The sequence below is a fragment of the Capricornis sumatraensis genome, chromosome 9 (assembly GCF_032405125.1).
Source record: "Capricornis sumatraensis isolate serow.1 chromosome 9, serow.2, whole genome shotgun sequence".
Taxonomy (NCBI): domain Eukaryota; kingdom Metazoa; phylum Chordata; class Mammalia; order Artiodactyla; family Bovidae; genus Capricornis; species Capricornis sumatraensis.
The window spans coordinates 7,250,745-7,267,642 of NC_091077.1; the positions used below are offsets into that span (position 1 = coordinate 7,250,745).

General features: G+C 56.4%; 1 protein-coding gene across 1 annotated transcript in view; it reads right to left on the reverse strand.

Annotated features, from left to right (window-relative positions):
* MAP1S (microtubule associated protein 1S) overlaps positions 1–16,495 on the reverse strand; it is a 36,012-nt gene extending 19,517 nt beyond the window's left edge. The window contains exons 1-5 of the mRNA XM_068979849.1: positions 16,375–16,495; positions 15,011–15,112; positions 13,576–13,658; positions 12,459–12,599; positions 9,471–11,832 (exon numbers count right to left, since the gene is read on the reverse strand). Coding sequence (XP_068835950.1) covers positions 9,471–11,832; positions 12,459–12,599; positions 13,576–13,658; positions 15,011–15,112; positions 16,375–16,495 — 2,809 coding nt within the window. The remainder of the gene's footprint in view (positions 1–9,470; positions 11,833–12,458; positions 12,600–13,575; positions 13,659–15,010; positions 15,113–16,374) is intronic.
* Between the last annotated feature and the right edge of the window lie 403 nt (positions 16,496–16,898).

The following is a 16,898-nucleotide window of genomic DNA, read 5'->3' on the forward strand; positions in this document are numbered from 1 at the left end:
GGCCCGGCACACACCCTAATCTTATCAGCAACTGTGCCCTGGAACCTCGGCTATAAAACTCATCACATCCCCCCGGGTTGGGGGACAGTTTTTCAGGGGCACAAACCCACACATCCCCTTTGGCCTGGCAAAGCAGTAACAGTCCTCTTGCCTACTTTATCCAAGACTCTGACTCCAAGATTCAATTTGGCACCAGGGCCCAGAGGCCGAGTTTTCAGCAACTGCTGCAGCACTCCCAGACGGAGTGGACCAGCGTGGGCCCCGACACTAAAGGGCCCCAAGGAAGCCCGTGATTTACTCCAGTTTGGAAGAGTTTCAAAAGTTGGAAGCAAAAAATTAAATAAGAAACCTGACTAGGGATCCCTGGGTGTTCACTGATTAATCAAGATCAAGAATGAAGCCGGGGCCAGGGTCTCCAGGTCCCACGCCTGGGCAGGAACCCAAGGCCTCATGCAAATGCATGTGCGCTGTGTCGCTCGGTCGTGTCCAACTCCTTGAGACCCCACGGACTGTAGTCCGTCAGGCTCCTCTGTCCACAGAATTCTCCAGGAAGAGAACACTGGAGTGGGTTGCCATTTCCTCCTCCAGGGGACCCTCCCCACCCAGGGGTTGAACCCAGGTGTCTCATGCCTCCTGCACTGGCAGGCGGGTTCTTCACCACTAGTGCCCCCTGGGGAGCCCACATGCATAAGCAGATGTGGATAAAACGGCCAGGAGAGGAGAGGCTTCCTCAGGAGCCCAGCACACTGTGATTCCAGGAGAGGAGAGGCTTCCCCAGGAGCCCAGCACACTGTGATTTCAGGAGAGGAGAGAGGAATTCCCCAGGACCCCTAGGCACAGGAGCCCAGCACACTGTGATTCCAACCCTTGTTGGTGAAGTCTTAGCGGGCAGCTTAGCTTAGACTCGGATGAATGCAGATGAATGGAGGTGAAACATTGATGGGATTAAGGTGAACATTTGAATGACAACTGGGGTGTATGAACAGATTTTGTGTGAGGTGGTCACATCGCCTTTACATGAATATGTAACTACAATGGAGATTACGTCTGACTCGGGGTTGTCTTCCCTAGTTAACACTGTACAGCAGAGGCCTGTTAAGTCTGCCCTCTGGCCAGTTTTAATCGGGGACACTACATGGGAACCTGAGGAGTGCACACAGGTGGCTAATGCAGAATGATCGAGTGCCTGGGAAGCAAGAAGAGTTGGCTACTTTAATTCATCACAGACTAGAAGCTGGAGTGCCAGTACCAAAGAATTCATTGTACCATACAGCCCTGTGTGGCCTGAAAAAGGCAGATGGTTTGTGGAAACTAACTGCAGACTATCGAGGCTTAAAGCAAGCTGTGCTGCCCACCGGCTCAGCGGTTTGGACACGGTCTCAACCACACAGAAAACGCCAGGAGGCTGCTACTCAGCAACTCATGCTGCGGATGCTCTTCTCTGTCTTGATCTCAGAAGAGGGCCAGCAGCAACTGGCCTTCACGTGGGAAGGATCCCACCATCCTTGTTCTGCACTGCTAAGGGATCCCTGAACTCACAGTCATGATCTGCTCAGAGGTGACGTGGCCTCGAGGCAGATCCCCGGTGTACTCACACAGGCTGTTGACGGCACTGGGTGGCCATGGAAACCAAGCAGCAGGCGAGGGCTGATCTGAATGCAATGGGACACACGTGACCAACCTGTTCAGTCACTCAGTCGTGTCTGACTCCTTGCGACCCCATGGACTGCAGCACACCAGGCTTCCCTGTCCTTCACCACCTCCTGGAGTTTGCTCGAACTCATGTCCACTGACCAACTAGGGTGTGTTAATAAACCCAACACCAGTCCCCAGGCCGGCCCAAACAGTCAAATTTTCAGGGAGAACCTGGGCAGGAGCTGCCTGGATAGTCCCCCAAAGACTAAAAATAAACTGCTGTCACTACCGTCCCCGGGACTGCACAAGAATCCCAGCATCTGGCTGGTTGCTTTCGGTTTTCATTTGGGAACCATGCTAGCTCTCATCTGTAAGACCACCCGAAAGACAGGTCTATCTGAATTGGGGACCCAAACAAGAGCAGGTTGTGTCTGAATTACAAATGGCGGCAGCCCTCTCAACTTGGCCTTTAGGCCCTGCTGACCCCCCAACTCAGATATGATTTGGGGAATCTCTGCCACCATACTCTGAAGACTGGAGCTTCGGGCAAAAGTCCACAAGTGCCTTCTAGCAACGACCGTTTGGATTTTGTACCACAAAATTCCAAGATGCTGCTGTCTGAACAAGGTACTTGAGAGACAGTTAGTAACCTGTGATTGGGCATTCACTGAGATAGCCCTGATGACTGACAGACATAAAAAAATCATTAAACCCGAGGTGCCCATCATATCTCGGGCGATGTCAGAGAAACACTGATGAGGAGGACAGTGCCCAGAAGAGTTCCAGAATACTTTATTTTTTTGCCACACCGCACAGCCTGCAGGATCTTAGTTTCTTGACCAGAGAGCAAACCCGGGTCCCCTGCAGTAGAACTGCAAAGTCCTAACCACTGGACCACCAGGAAAGTCCTAAGAGCTCCATCATAACATGCAACTGGTTCAGAGGGCTGCGGGCTACCAGGGGCAAGCAGGGAGGCACCCACTGAATCCTGAGCACACAGCCTCTTTTCCTCCAGGACCGACTTTGGAGCCAACTGAGGAGCTGCTGGAACCAACTGGCACGAGAACAAGCCCCATGGACAGCTCTCAAATGAACCACAGAGAGCGCTTGCTTTATGGATGGCAGTTTTAAGATGAATGGATAATACCCTGTTTGGCAAGTGCCTGGATTAAGACCAGGAGATGGCAAGACTGTGATTGAAGGCAGCAAGAATAAACTGGCTCCACGGGCTGAAGCGCATGCCGTTTTCCTAGCGGCGGAGGAAGAATTGAGCAATGGTAAAAGCCCCTTCGTGTTTTTACTGACTCCTGGCCGTGTGGTCAGGTAGATGGGCAATGGAAACCTGGGCTATAAAAGGGATGTCTGCAAGGGGCACAGCCCTAGGGAAAGCACTCTGAGAATTTAAAGGATGCGGTCAAGTAGGACATGTCAGCGTCCAACAGAGAAGAACTTCTTCTAGGTCTGGAAGGTCGCTGAACCATCAAGTAGATGTTTCGGGGGTCCAAGAATGAGTCAGTGTGCAGAGGTGGGCTGCAGCAATTCAGTAGTGAAAGCGTTAGTTGTTCAACTGTGTCTGACTCTTTGCGACCCAAGGACTGTAGCCTGCCAGGCTCCTCTATCCATGGGATTCTCCAGGCAAGAATACTGGAGTGGGTAGCTGTTCCTTTCTCCAGGGGATCTTCCTGACCCACGGATCAAACTCAGGTCCCCCTCACTGCAGGCAGACTCTCCGCAATGAGGAGGAAGGAGCCAAATCCAGACCCAGATCTAGCCGTCTGGTGCCCTGCGAGGCACAAAAGTGCAGGTGAGAACACTGTCAGCAAGAGAAACTGCAGGTGGCTCTGGGGGAAATGCCCCGGGGGATGGAGCTGGCCAGCGGGTTACAGTGGACCAAGGCCAGTAACCCTGGGGGTATAAATGAGTCCCGACAGGAACAGACCCTCTAGGTTTGCATGCCTGAAGGTCCAACGCAAATGCTCAAAATACTACTGAAGGACTGGAACAGAAAATACTGGAACAGTTTGAGCAACCGAGTTACATTCCTTCAGACAGACAAAGAGATGTACTTTTTCAGCCCATATTGTCCAATAGTGGGGCAAGAGATTTCACATCAGAGGTGTTGCGTATCATCCTCTGAGTAATGGTTTAATTGAAAATTCGACTGAGTGGCTGGAACATTTGCTGTCTAAAACCAGGGGAGATGATACAGGCTTGAGAGGCTGGCTTACTCGCCTTCCTGTGTGAGCACACTCAGCACGAGGGGGCTAAGGGAGGGTCCCCACTGAACAGCTCCCTCCGCTTTTCTGGAGGGTACGGGGAAGCAGGCATGGATGCTGGTGCATCTTCCCCACACCAGTAGCAGCCCACCCCCGCCCCGCCCCCAGCTACTTGCTGCTGTGGCCCCAGAACCAGGCATGCAACTGCGGGTGCCAGCAGCGCAGCCGAGTCCCAAACAGGCAACTGTAACTACACCTTTAAGTCTTTGTCAGAATTTCTAAGGGCCCAACGGGGTGAAATGTGCCATCATCCCCTCTGGCAACGTTGGGGCTGACAGTGAACGCTGTTGTCTAGAGGTTGTGAAAGCCTGCCAGTTCTGTACTGTGCAACCCTGGGGGTGGGGAGGAGGCGGGGAGGAGGTTTGGGTTCACTTCCTGGCAGCAAGATGGACCAGTGCAGTGGCCAAACTAATGTCCCTTCCAAGGGTGCCGAAGTGTGAGCGAAAGAGAAATGACGAATGGGAAGGAGAAAGGAAAAATAACCTCTGAGGGTAAAGGGATGAATAAGTGGGCTATGCAATGAGGGAAGCCCAACGTTTTATTAATACTTGGAGAGAGGCTTAGAGCAGAATAATCTCTCTTAGCAGAAGCATGCCAGATGCCTGGCAGGCTGAAGCTAGTTTGCTGAGACCAGCCCTGATCTGGGGACTTGACAAGATGGAGCAGCAGCCGGCAAACCTGAATGGTGTCACTCTGGGAGACATTCTGGTTCTAAGATAGATTAATGAACAGGAAAACTGTTCATGACTAAATGGAATTCAAGCAATGTTCCTGTATCTCGGACTCCTATTTTTAGGCTGCATCTATTACACAAAGGACAACATTTGGGAACCATTTCCTCTGGGACTGCAAACCGTGTGGTGTATGGCTCCCAGCAGACTGGTCTATGTAGTCACTGTGTAACTGCAAATCTTGATCATCAATTCCTTAGAAACATCCCTGGTTATGATGGTCAAAATATAACGGCAGCATGCCCAACACGGGGCTTCCCCAGGTGGCACCAGAGGTAAAGGCCTGCCTGCCAGTGCAGCAGACTTAGGAGACACGGGTTCCATCCCCGGGTCGGGAAGACCACCTGGGGGAGGGCATGGCAACCCACTCCAGCATTCTTGCCCGGAGAATCCCATGGACAGAGCAGTCTGGTGCGCTACACAGTCCATGGGGTCACAGACTCAGATACAACTGAAACGACGTAGCACGCACGCACACCTGAGGGTGTGCCATGCCCAAGCACACGGCATCCTGTTTCCGCAGACAGAAAACTACTCATCAAAAAGAGGGAAAAACAGTGGGTCCCTGATGGGATTAAAGCAGAGGGCATCACTTGGTGGCTCAAGTTCCTTGGGGGAACGATCCCACCAGAGACAAGGCAGGCTGTGCGAAGTCTTGTGGCAGGCTCCAGCTAGATTAAACCACATTTAGGTGACTTCCCTGGTGGCTCAGATGGTAAAGCATCTGCCTACAATGTGGGACACCTGGGTTCAATCCCTGGGTTGGGAAGATCCCCTGGAGAAGGAAATGGCAACCTGCTCCAGTATTCTTGCCTGGGAAATCCCACGGACAGAGAAACCTGGTAGGCTGCAGTCCATGGGGTTGCAAAGAGTCGGACACGACTGAGCGACTTCACTTTCTTTCTTTCTAGGTGTGCTTACCATGCATCTAACTCTAGTCTGGGGGACCCAAAATTTTGGGGTGCAAAACACGCATCCTAAGTGCACCCAGGCCACTAATATGCAGTGGCATCAATGTCCCTGGTGGCTTCAATAATGCTGGCCCACAAGCCAGAGTGTGAGGGGGACAGGTGCTAATGGGGATCCGAGGACAAGTGAATTTGCGTTTAATGAGGAGCAGCATTCAGAGGAAAAAGAGAGACTAGAATAGGCAGATCAAGGGGAGTTCTCTTCCAGGTGGAAGGCGGAGGATGGGAGCCAGCCTGTGGAGAGAGAGTCTGTGTTTGCTCAGTTGTATTCAATGCTTTGTGATCCCATGGACTGTAGCCCGCCAGGCTCCTCTGTCCATGGGATTTTCCAGGCAAGACTACTAGAGCAGGTTGCCATTTCCTACTCCAGGGGATCTTCCTGGACCAGGGAAAGAGAATCAGGTAGAAGCAAAGTGGGTCAGGCAGACTCAGCCAGTAATGCTGGATATGCTAGACCCAGCGCTGGGAAGGGGGCTGTGCCCTGATCTAACAAGCCCAAGGCCTCTTAACTGTTTTAATACGGACAGAGGCTGAAGTGGCCAGTGGGCAAGTGGCCCTCTGTTCTAGCTACTGAGGCTTGGGGTACACACACTTATGGCAATGCTATGGCTCTTCAAGCTTAGAGAAGTTCTCTAGAGGCATTAACGATCTACACAGATGTACCCAGACTGCTCTCGCCTCCAGGAAAGCTAGAAATAAAATATACCCCGTGGCACAGCCAGTAGGGACAGGAATAACCTAAATGCCATTTATGTTCCCCTTATAGGAGAGGTGGGCCCTGCTGTAAAACACAGACTCAGTACAAGCCTGCGAGTTTGTCCCTGGTTACCTTGGAATTCAGAGCTAAGTGAATCATGGTCAAATGCTATCACCTCTATCCTTAACAACATTTGGTACACGGGCAAAGGCAGATGTTTCTGGGAAGGCAAAGTGAATACCTCCATAGTTCTCACTGTTCTGTTCTGTAATGAAATGGAATTGTACCCTGGCCATATTTTGATATGGTATAACCGTGGCATTGGTAAGTTTCAACTACCTCAGTGCCCTGCATGTGTGTGTGTTCACTCAGCACGTCTGACTCTTTTCACCTCTATGCACAGATAGACTGTAGCCCCCCAGGCTCCTCTGTCCACAGGATTCTCCGGGCAAGAATACTGGAGCAGGTTGCCATTTCCTCCTCCAGGGGGTCTTCCCAAAGCAGGGACAGAACCCTTACCTCCTGCGCCCCCTGCACTTCAGGCAGATTCTTTACTGCTGAGCCAGCGTGGAAGCCAGTGGCTTCCCCAGTGACACTGCATTTTGATGATCAAACGTATTGAGGGCCTGAGTTAAGTCTCCTGAGGATGCAACAGTTGTGGAAAACGACTGGGCTGAGGAGGAAGAGGATTTAGCTAATCACCAGCTGATTTCTGTGCCAAATAGTTCTGTACAAATTGACTGTAAAGTACAAGCAGCAATGACGTTTCTTTAAATCAACCCTTATCCCACACTGATTTCTGCAAATGTCAGGCCTATTGGTGTTGGTACTATTGTTGTATCTGTTCTATAAATGTGACCCCAAATCTAAGTCTGTAACAGGGACCCACGGTTTTCCGCTACTTTTGATTCATCATTTTCCATCCACAAAAACAGGGTGTCATTTGCCTTAAGGGATCTGTTCCACCAGGGGGTAGACTGCAATACTGTGATTTATGACAAATACATACATCTGGTCATTCTCAGGCATCAGTACAGTTGCTGTCATGTCTGACTCTTTGCAACCCCATGGACTGCAGCACTCCAGGCTTCCCTGTCCATCACCAACTCCTGGAGCTTGCTCAGATACACTCGGTCTTTATCCACAGGTCCTAACTCACAGCTCTCAAACTCTTGGGATTTTCTGATCAGTAAGAGCAATGGGAGCATCTTCTGCTCTATCTCCTCTCTGGTCTTCAGTTCCAAAAAATGTTTTCGGGCCGGAGAGGTAAAATGGGTGTCTTGTTATTCCCATCACAACCGGGTTTGGCTAAGGAAGATGACTTTGGACCCCAGCCCAGGGTGGGGCTGGTTGTTAGGAGAACCAATCACTTGATTGGAGGGTCAGAACTTTCAGTCCTGCCCCTGATTTTTGAGGAGGGGCATGGCTGGAGGCTGAACCAACTGCCATTGACCAATGATTCAGTCAATCGTTACTATGTAATAAAGCCTCCATAAAACCCTCAAGTTTTCTAGCCCTTTTTCAGAGCTTCCCACCTCAGGAAACCAGAACCACACAGGGCCCCAAGGCTTGTGCGAAAAGAGAATGCCTTGTGCGGTATCTCCCCCTAGGTATCTCCATCTGCTTGTTGATCTGTATTCTTTAGGAGCCTTTTATAATAAGATGGTCATATAGTAAGCACACCGGAGAAGGCAATGGCCCCCCACTCCAGCACTCTTGCCTGGGAAATCCCATGGACGGAGGAGCCCCGTGGGCTGCAGTCCATGGGGTCGCTAAGAGTCGGACACAACTGAGCAACTTCCTTTTCACTTTTCACTTTCATGCATTGGAGAAGGAAATGGCAACCCACTCCAGTGTTCTTGCCTGGAGAATCCCAGGGACGGGGGAGCCTGGTGGGCGGCCGTCTATGGGGTCGCACAGAGTCGGACACGACTGACGCGACTTAGCAGCAGCAGCAGTAAGTACACGGGTTTTCCTGAGTTCTGTCAGCTGCTCTGGCATATTAACAAACGGAAGAAAGGGGTCACAGGAGCCCCTGATTTGCAGCCAGTGAGAGGCACAGGCAACAGTCTGCACTGGGCCTGGCGCCTGGAGTGGAGGGTGCTTGTGGGACTGAGCCTTTTGCCTGTGGAATGGGATTCTCTCTCCAGGTAGAGGTGTCAACATGCAGGGGAATGTTGGGCCCCCCAGCTGGTGTCCAAGATTTGGACCCAGGAAGCCTTTTCAGTGTGTGTGTGAGGCAGGTGCCTGCATGGCCAGCACCAGTAGAAACCCTGGGCCCTGAGTCTCTAAGCTGCCCTGGAAGGCAGCACATCACACGTGCCGTCCCAGCTCGGAGATCAGGGACTCGAGCACGTGATGTGTAATTCCACTAGGGTTCGAACTATGTGCTGGAGAAGGCTCTTTAGAGTCCCTTGGATAATAAGGAGATCAAACCAGTCAACTCTAAAGGAAATCAGTCCTGAATATTCATTGGAAGGACTGATGCTGAAACTAAAGCTCCAATACTTTGGCCACTGGATATGAAGAGCCTACTCATTAGAAAAGACCCTGATGCTGGGAAAGATTGAAAGGAGAAGAGGGCGACAGAGGGTGAGATGGCTGGATGGCATCACCGACAAAATGGACTTAAGTTTGAGCAAATTCCACAATAGTGAAGGACAGAGAAGCCTGGCGTGCTGCAGTTCCTAAGCTCCTGCAAAGAGTCAGATATGGCTTAGCAACTGAACTCAGAAGCTTGTGCCTGGTTTCCCAGACTTCCCCAGGCCGCATCCCTTTGCTGGTCCTCTCTGTATCCTTTTGTTGTGATACATTTACAAGTATGACCACATACTGAATCTTCCTACCCAATCATCAAACCTGGAGGTGGTTTTGGGACCCTGGACACAAAGGAGTTTCATAAAAACATACCATTAAAACTAATTTCACTGGTTTCTCTCTGCTTCAAGTGGCTACTGGAAACATCACCACCACAGATGTACTCACTGGGATGATGTTTCCACTGACGATACTGCTCAAGCACCTTAGAACTGTAAGTGCTTAAGACAGTTAGGGCAAAGCTTCCATTTTATAGGAGAAACAGGCCAGAGAGGGTGGTGGGTGTGGCTGAGACCACACTGCAAATAGGAAACCCACTGCAGGATTCCAGCCCACAGGTACTTACCGGATGGACCTCGAGTGGTTGTCTTGGGGACCGAGGGCTTTCTGGACAGGGGTGCCCGATTTCCTTTATCACTGGGCTCGCTGCGGGCACTGAGTGGCCGACTGGCCCTGTCCCCACTGGCCAGTCCCTTGGTTTTGGCAGCAGTCACTGGAGTGGCTTTGGTGGTAGTAGTGCCAGAGCTGGGGCGGGTAAGGGGCTTCCCGGTACGGCTGCCACCTCTTTTCAGCCGGGCCTGCTCAGGAGGCAGCATCTCCGGGTCCACCATGCAGATACTAGGTGGGGTGGGCAGCGGTGGGGGGATCTTGAGGGGGTCAGGCAGCGGGTCACGGCGGGGGACCCCGAAGCCCTCCGTGTCCTCGTCTGAGTCAGCAGTGCCAGGGGCAGCTGGCAGGGGGTCCGAGTCAGACAGGGTGGGCAGGGACTCGCTGACGGATGTGGGCGGTGTCTCCTCGGCACCTCCCAGAGCGCCCGCCCGCTCCTGCGACCGGGCGCTGCTGTCATTGGAGCTGCCGGGGGACACGGGGGCCGGCGCCATGGGCACGGCCTTGCGGTGCTCGAACTCACAGGGTGACACCAGGCACAGGTCCACGTCGTGCGGGGAGGCCGAGCGCCGCACCCGAGGGCCGCAGAGCGGGAGGCTGAGCCCAGCTTCACTTGCGGCTGCAGCTGGCGGCGGGAGCACCTGCTCAAAGGAGACGGATAGGGACTCGTCCACCTCCGTGGAGTGTGGGGAGCCCACCTCCGCGGGCAGCGAGGGCGTGGTCACTGTGGGGGAGGCATCCGGCCCAGGCTCCCCACCCCGCAGGGGGCTCAGCGACAGAGGCCCGCTGCTCTCTGTTGGGCCCTGCTGGGCCCCAGCGGGCGAGGGTGTGCATGGCTGGGGGGTGCTGGCGGCCAACAGCAGCTCCAGGGTTTTCTCCTCTAAGCTGCCACCTTCCTCCCCTGCCGGGCTGAGCCCAAGATCAAGGCTGCTCTCTTGGCTGGGCGTGGCCACGAGCTGGGGGGCCGGGGAGCTGCAGGCCTCTGTCGGGGGGCTGGCCTCTCCACTCCGGAAGCTGGGGGGGCTGCGGGGCCCATTCTCAGCTGGTGGGACCCCTGGGCGGGGTGTGTTGGGTGTTCTGCGGGGCTTGGGAGCCACCTGGGCACCCACATTCTTGCCACTAACGGCGGCGGAGGATGCCCGGCGCACCTCCCGGGGTTGGGTGCGAGGGGCACTGGGTCTGGGGTCCTTCTTCACCTCCCGGGAGGGCCTGGCTTCTTTCTCAGCCCTCCGAGGGGCCTCAGTCCGTGGGGAGTCCTTCCGGGCCACCCCAGGGCGCTCCTGGGTGGGCCTGGAGGGCACCGTCGCGCGGCCCTCTCTCCTCAAGCTGTCCCGGGAGGCCACGCTCTCCTTGCTCTCAGCTCGCCGAGGCCCCGCCAGGTCCTGGGGCGTCACCACCGGCTCCCGCAGGAACCCCAGGTGCTGCAGGCGGACCAGGCCATCCAGGAGGCGGGCAGGGGGTGTGCAGCCGGGGAACAGCACACGCACCACCTTCTCGGAGGGGCCCGCGGGGTGCCACACCAGCAGGGCGCACACGGAGGCTAGGGTGTGGTCGGTGGTGCTGGCGGAGGGCGGGTGCAGCACGTACATGTCCAGCCGGCCCACGCCCATCTTCTGGAAGAGCACGGTGGGCTCGGCAGGCAGTGGCCCTCGGTTCAGGGGCATAGGGGCGATGCCCAGCCGGCTCAGGAGGCTCAGGGCCAGCTCGGCCTCATCCTCGCCACGCACCAGCCGCGAGGCAGCCGCGCGGGCGTTGAGAAACACGACGCCCAGGTTGGGGGAGATCAGCCGGCGAAGCCGGTCGTCCCCGGAGCCCCCGCCAGCAGCGGCCTCGTCACGCTCCGCCAGCTTGCGTCGCAGCAGACTGTTGAGGCCTGGGAGGCTGTCGGCGCCCGCGTGGGTCACCAGCACAGCATCCACCCGGTCCAGGTGCCGCACTAGCTTCCAGAAGCTCGACTTGGGGTTGGAGCCGCCGTTGACCAGCACGGTGAAGCCATTGACAGCGAAGAAGGCGGCATCACCGAGGCCACCGGGGAAGATGTAGCAGCAGGGCCGGGCGAGCCTGAGGAAGCCCACGGAGGCCGGAGGCTCAAGCAGCTCGAAGGGGGAGGGCGGCTCCAGTGACTCGGCCACGTACTCCAGGAACTCGCGCAGGCCCTCAGAAGCCGGCAGCTGCACCGGAGGGTTCAACCGCAGCTGGAGCACGCCCTGCAGGCCGGGCACTTCGGGGGCCAGCCGGGCCCAGTCACCGAAGGTCGGGCAGGTGATGGTGAGCTTGGGCGGCTCTGCAGGCAGGGGTGTGGAGGCCAGGAGATCCCGGATCTGAACAAGGGGAAATGGTTAAGGGGTTACCCGGAGCCAGGAAACACCCAGCCCCTTGGGAAAGCTAAGCCCCTTTGCCTGCCCTTGTCACCCTCGGGACAAAACCAAGCTCTCCCCACAGCCCAGCAGGGCCCATGGTCCTGTCTCACCACCTGCTCCCCTCCTGCCCTCCCCCACCTTCTCACGCTCCCTGCCCCTGGGCCTTTGCACATGCTGTTCTCACACCCTAGAGCACACTTCCCTCCAGGGAGACTTTCTATACACACCCCCACCCCCACCTCCGTCTACTGGCCTTATCTTACCATCACTACATCACTCACTACAGTACGAAAACATGGTTTCCCAGGGTTTTCTGCTCATTTGCCCTGCTCAGACAAGGGGTCAGAACGGGCCCCATCCAGGACCTAGAATCTGGGGTGCCACTTGGAGCCTTTGCACCATCTGATCTAAAGGCCCTCACCTTGTAGTGGGCCATGGGGCCGAGCCTGACAGTACACGCTGTCACCATCGCCCTACAGAGGAAGAAGGGACAGTGCTCGGGGCGGGGGGCAGTAGGTCACCTGGGCGGCTCAGCCCAGTGGGGATGAGCCAGGCTTCAGACCCAGGGTGGCGAGGGTGCAGCTCACCTCTTTGTCCCCCAGGACCTGGAGGAAGTGGCGGGGTGAGAAGCCCCCGGTCTGGAGCAGCAGCTCCCCTGTCTCCTCTAGGCAGGGCCCCGCCAGCACCAGCAGCTTGTGAGAGGCAGGGTCTAGCAGAAGGTTCCGGAGCTGAGGGACGGGGAGAGTGTTCAAAGCCCTACTCCAGGCAGTGAGATGGCCAGCACCCCTCTTTGGGGTGGTCCCCAGCCCCAGATCTATGTATAACCACCCCTACCAGGGCTGGTGGCCTGCCAATGCAGGAGACACAGGTTTGATCCCTGGGTCGGGAAGATCCCCTGGGGAAGGACAGGGTAACCCACTCCAATATTCTTGCCTGGGAAAACCCATGGACAGAGGAGCCTGGTGGGCTACAGTCCATGGGGTCACCAAAGAGTTGGACACAACTCAGTGACCAAAACACAACAATCTCCCCCAAGTGGCCTGGCCAGTACTAGACTGGAAGCCAGGATTGTAGCCTGTGGGCCTCCTGCTGGAGCTGGCCCCCATCCTCCCTGCCCACTCCTGCTCATTCGAAGCCCAGCTCCAGTGCCCCCTCCAAGTCTGTCTGGGCCCCCCAAGCCCACATTTCCCTCTGGCCCAGCCCAGGTGCCATAGGGAAGAGGGGACTGTGTCTGGCTGTTTCCACCAGAGCCTCCTCAGGGAGCAAAACAGGGCATTTTTGATCAAAGGCATCAACCTGTACGAGGATCTCTAGAAGGCTCTCTCTCACAGGAAACTAAAAGAAGAGTGCAGATGTCCACAGCTAAAACTATTAAAAAGCCGGTTCAGACAACTAGCAGGGCCCAGCCCAAGGGAACACATGAGACCCAAAAACACCGGTTGGGTTCTGCCCTCCCACACTCCAGCCCTTCCCTATCCCATTCAATCTGCCCATGCTCCAGCCTTTTCTGACTCCACCTACTCCCATCAGCAGCTCTGAGAAGGGACTAAATTGAGGCTGGAGTCATCAGGGGAGACTTTGTTGCTGCTGGGTGTCAGGAAGAGAATTTCAGGCAGATGAAGTCAGCGGCCCCTGGAGGTTGGGGCCAGGGGATGGCGCCAGTCCCAGCAGCCCATTTCCCCCCAGAAGACTTCCCTTTCCTACCTCGTCACACAGGGATTTGTCTGACGGATTCAGGAGGACCAGTGTCTCCAGGGTGTCACCACGGTGGTGCAGGCTCCGCTGGCCTGTGGGAGAACCGGGCCCTTTGAGTTTAGGGCTGAGCCATATGCGCCAGGGTCAAATCCCACCTCACTGGGTGATCCTAGGTGGCCGGGAGTCCCTCCAGGACTCTTGTTTCCCAGGACCTCCAGCCAGGGGGTCATCCAGAGATTAACAGACATGAGATAGAGCTGCAGGTCAGGATGAGGCAAGAACAGGAAACCGCCTTGGCAGGCCACATGCTGGAGACAGCAGGGACAAGGCCTCTGCTGCTGGCAGGACCCAACTGCAGCTGTCAGCCCTGTGGGGGACAGCATCGTCACCCCATTTTATAATCAAGGAGCCTGAGCCCAGGGAAGGCCAAGGGGGGTACACTAGGAAAAAAGTACAACATGGGCAAAGGCCTTGAGGCAGGACTGAGCTCTCGGTGTCCAAAGATCAGGAAGGGGCTAGAGCGAGGGGCGGCAAGAGGGAGTCGAGGGCAGGGAGGCCTCATGGGTCATGGAGAGGGGAGTGGGGTTGATTCTGGGATCTGAACCCTTATCCTCTATCAGCTTATCACAGGCTTCTTATCATGTGCAGATACTGCCCCATTCAGGCAGGGAAAGTAAGGCACAGAGAGGGGAAGTGGCCACCAAGGTCACACAGCACGGATGAGATTTCCACCCCTCCCCAATCCAATACAGTGAGGGTCAGGAAGCCACCAGGAACCGCTGGGACAATGAGGTGGCGGACACTTCCTTCCCCTCCTGAAGCAGCCTGGAGGTGACTCAACAGGCCAGCTGAGCAGGGGGTAGCTAGGCAACACCCAGGCCCCCCCCAGCAGCTACTCTGCTCACCCCAGTCACTCGAGAATCCCCAGGGAGCACGGGCCATGTAGGGCTGCCCGAGAGTCCCAACCCCCTCCTCGATCTTGCTTTCTCAGCTCCCCATCTACTGAGCACTTACTTGTACCCTGTTCGAGAATCACAGCCATAAACCACACCCAGTCCCTGCCAGGCCCCGCCCACACGCACCAGCCCCTCACTTTCCAAATGTCTTGTCCCTTTGCTTGGGTGTTTCCCTCCACCCTCCCCACCAGCTGCTTCTCATCTAAAAAGAGCCTCCTCAAAGGTCTCCCTGTCCCCCACACCACACAGCCTCATTTGTCACATGGGAACAAAAATGCAAGTTCTGACCTCATGAGTTGATGACTGAGGGAGTGAGTGCTGGCTCAGGGCCTGCCCCTGCTCTTACTCAGTGGATATCAGCTGTATTATTACTGTTGTTGTTTACAGCCATCCCTGATGCACACAGCTGGCACTTGGAGAACATCCGCCCACTGAATGAACAGAAGGGGATCAGCTAGTGGGCGCAGGGTCACCTTTCCCAGCCTCACCTTTCACTATGCTGGAGAAGGTGGCTGAGTGCCGGGACACGAAGACCTTGAGCTGCTCATCGAGGCTGCAGATGCCAGGGTCAATGTCCCAAGACCGGATGCCTGGTGGGGTGGGCGGGAAAGGAAGATAGGAAATCAGCTGGGCTCCCCAGCTCCCAGAATATTTCAATAACTAGCAGAGGGCAGGCAAGGGCCACCACAGTCCCCTCTTCTCCCAACCTGCCCCCGCACATGAAGGCCAGGAGATTCAGAACCATCCAGTGTGCCTTTGGATCTCACTGCATCCACCATCAAGGAACCCCCAAACTCGGGCACTTTACAAAGAAGACTTAGGACCTCAGCAAGAAAGTCCCCACCTCGTAGACAGTCATCTTGTCCCCTTCAGTATCCTCCCACCCGCACCACTGGTTTCACTGATCCTCAGCTCTGCCACGCACAGGTTCCACCTCTAAGCTTTTGCAGGAACTGTTCCCACTGCCCAGAGGCCCCTCTCCCTGCCTTCCCATCCTTCAGGTCCTCTCAGCCCTTGGCATCTTCCCCCGAACGGTCCTGAAACCATCTGAGCTTAAAACTTGATCCATCTCCCTGCCCCTGCCCCACCCCCACCCCACCAGACCATTAGTCCCTAGAGGGCAGGTCTGAACCTGCCAGAGGTCCCCGCCCTACCCTCGATGCCCTGCGGGGTGACACTCCCCAAACCCATGAGCTGTGTGCTGCCATCTCATTTTACTGGCCGCAGAGGACAGGCGCTGACGATCTGAGAGATGGAGGATGACGGATGAATGCCCTCCAAGCAGCACGGTGCGGGGTGCACCACGCCCGCCGGTCCCACCGTGCCAAGTGCTTGCAGGTGAATCTTGCAGGTGCGTCTGACTCACATATTCAGGTGCCAAATCCCCTAAGCAGGCCGCACCCGCCCACACCCCAATTAGCAGTTCCTCATGGAGCTACGGAAAGTGGCCCCCGGGGCTCCGGGCCCAACCTCCGAATCCCTGCTCCGCCCTCCAGGACGTCCAGGCTACTAAGAGCCGGGGAATCGAGGCGCGCCCGGAGGGCGGGAAGCGGAGCCGTTGCCCATGCCGCCCAATCGCGTGGGCCCCCGAAGGCCGGGCCCGTGTCGCCTCCCCGGTCTGCACCACGCTCGAGGCGGAGCAGCTGAGCCCGACCCCGAACGCTGCTTCCTCCGCGGGCGCCCACAGACTCTGCCTGCGCCCTGCGTCTAACGGTAAGGGGATAGGGGCCCGGGCCGCCCCCGCCCCCCGATCCGGCCGGCGCCCGCCCCGACCGCTCCATCCTCCGGCTCTCAGGCCGAGATGCGCGGCCGCTCCCGCCTCCCCGGCACCGCGTTCCCGGACCGGTCCGACCTCGTTCAAGCTCCTCCAGCACGTAGGCAAGCAGCCCCCGGCACCCGCACTCGCCGCCTACTACGAGCAGCAGCGAGCTGGGGACCTCGGCCGCTACGGACCCTGCGACCGCCGCCGCCATCTTAGCGCCGCCCTGACGCTCCGAGCGCCCGCCCTGTTGTCCCCGCCCCTTAAAGGGGCCGGACCGGAAGGGCTGAAGACCCCTCCCGGAAGCCCCTCCTCGCTCGTTATCTGCCCCCTTGCGCCCTCTGCAGTTGTGGGACCTGCGGATACAGGCTCGGAAGCGCCAGCAGAGTCTTGAATCTCGGCTGTGGGCACCTCTCTCAAATGACTACTGTGTCACTCATTCATTCATTCATTCATTCTCTCACTCATTTATCCAGCAAGTGCCTGCTACTGCTGCTACTGCTGCTAAGTCGCTTCAGTCGTGGCTGACTCTGTGCGACCCCATAGACGGAAGCCCACGAGGCTCCCCCGTCCCTGGGATTCTCCAGGCAAGAACACTGGAGTGGATTGCCATTTCC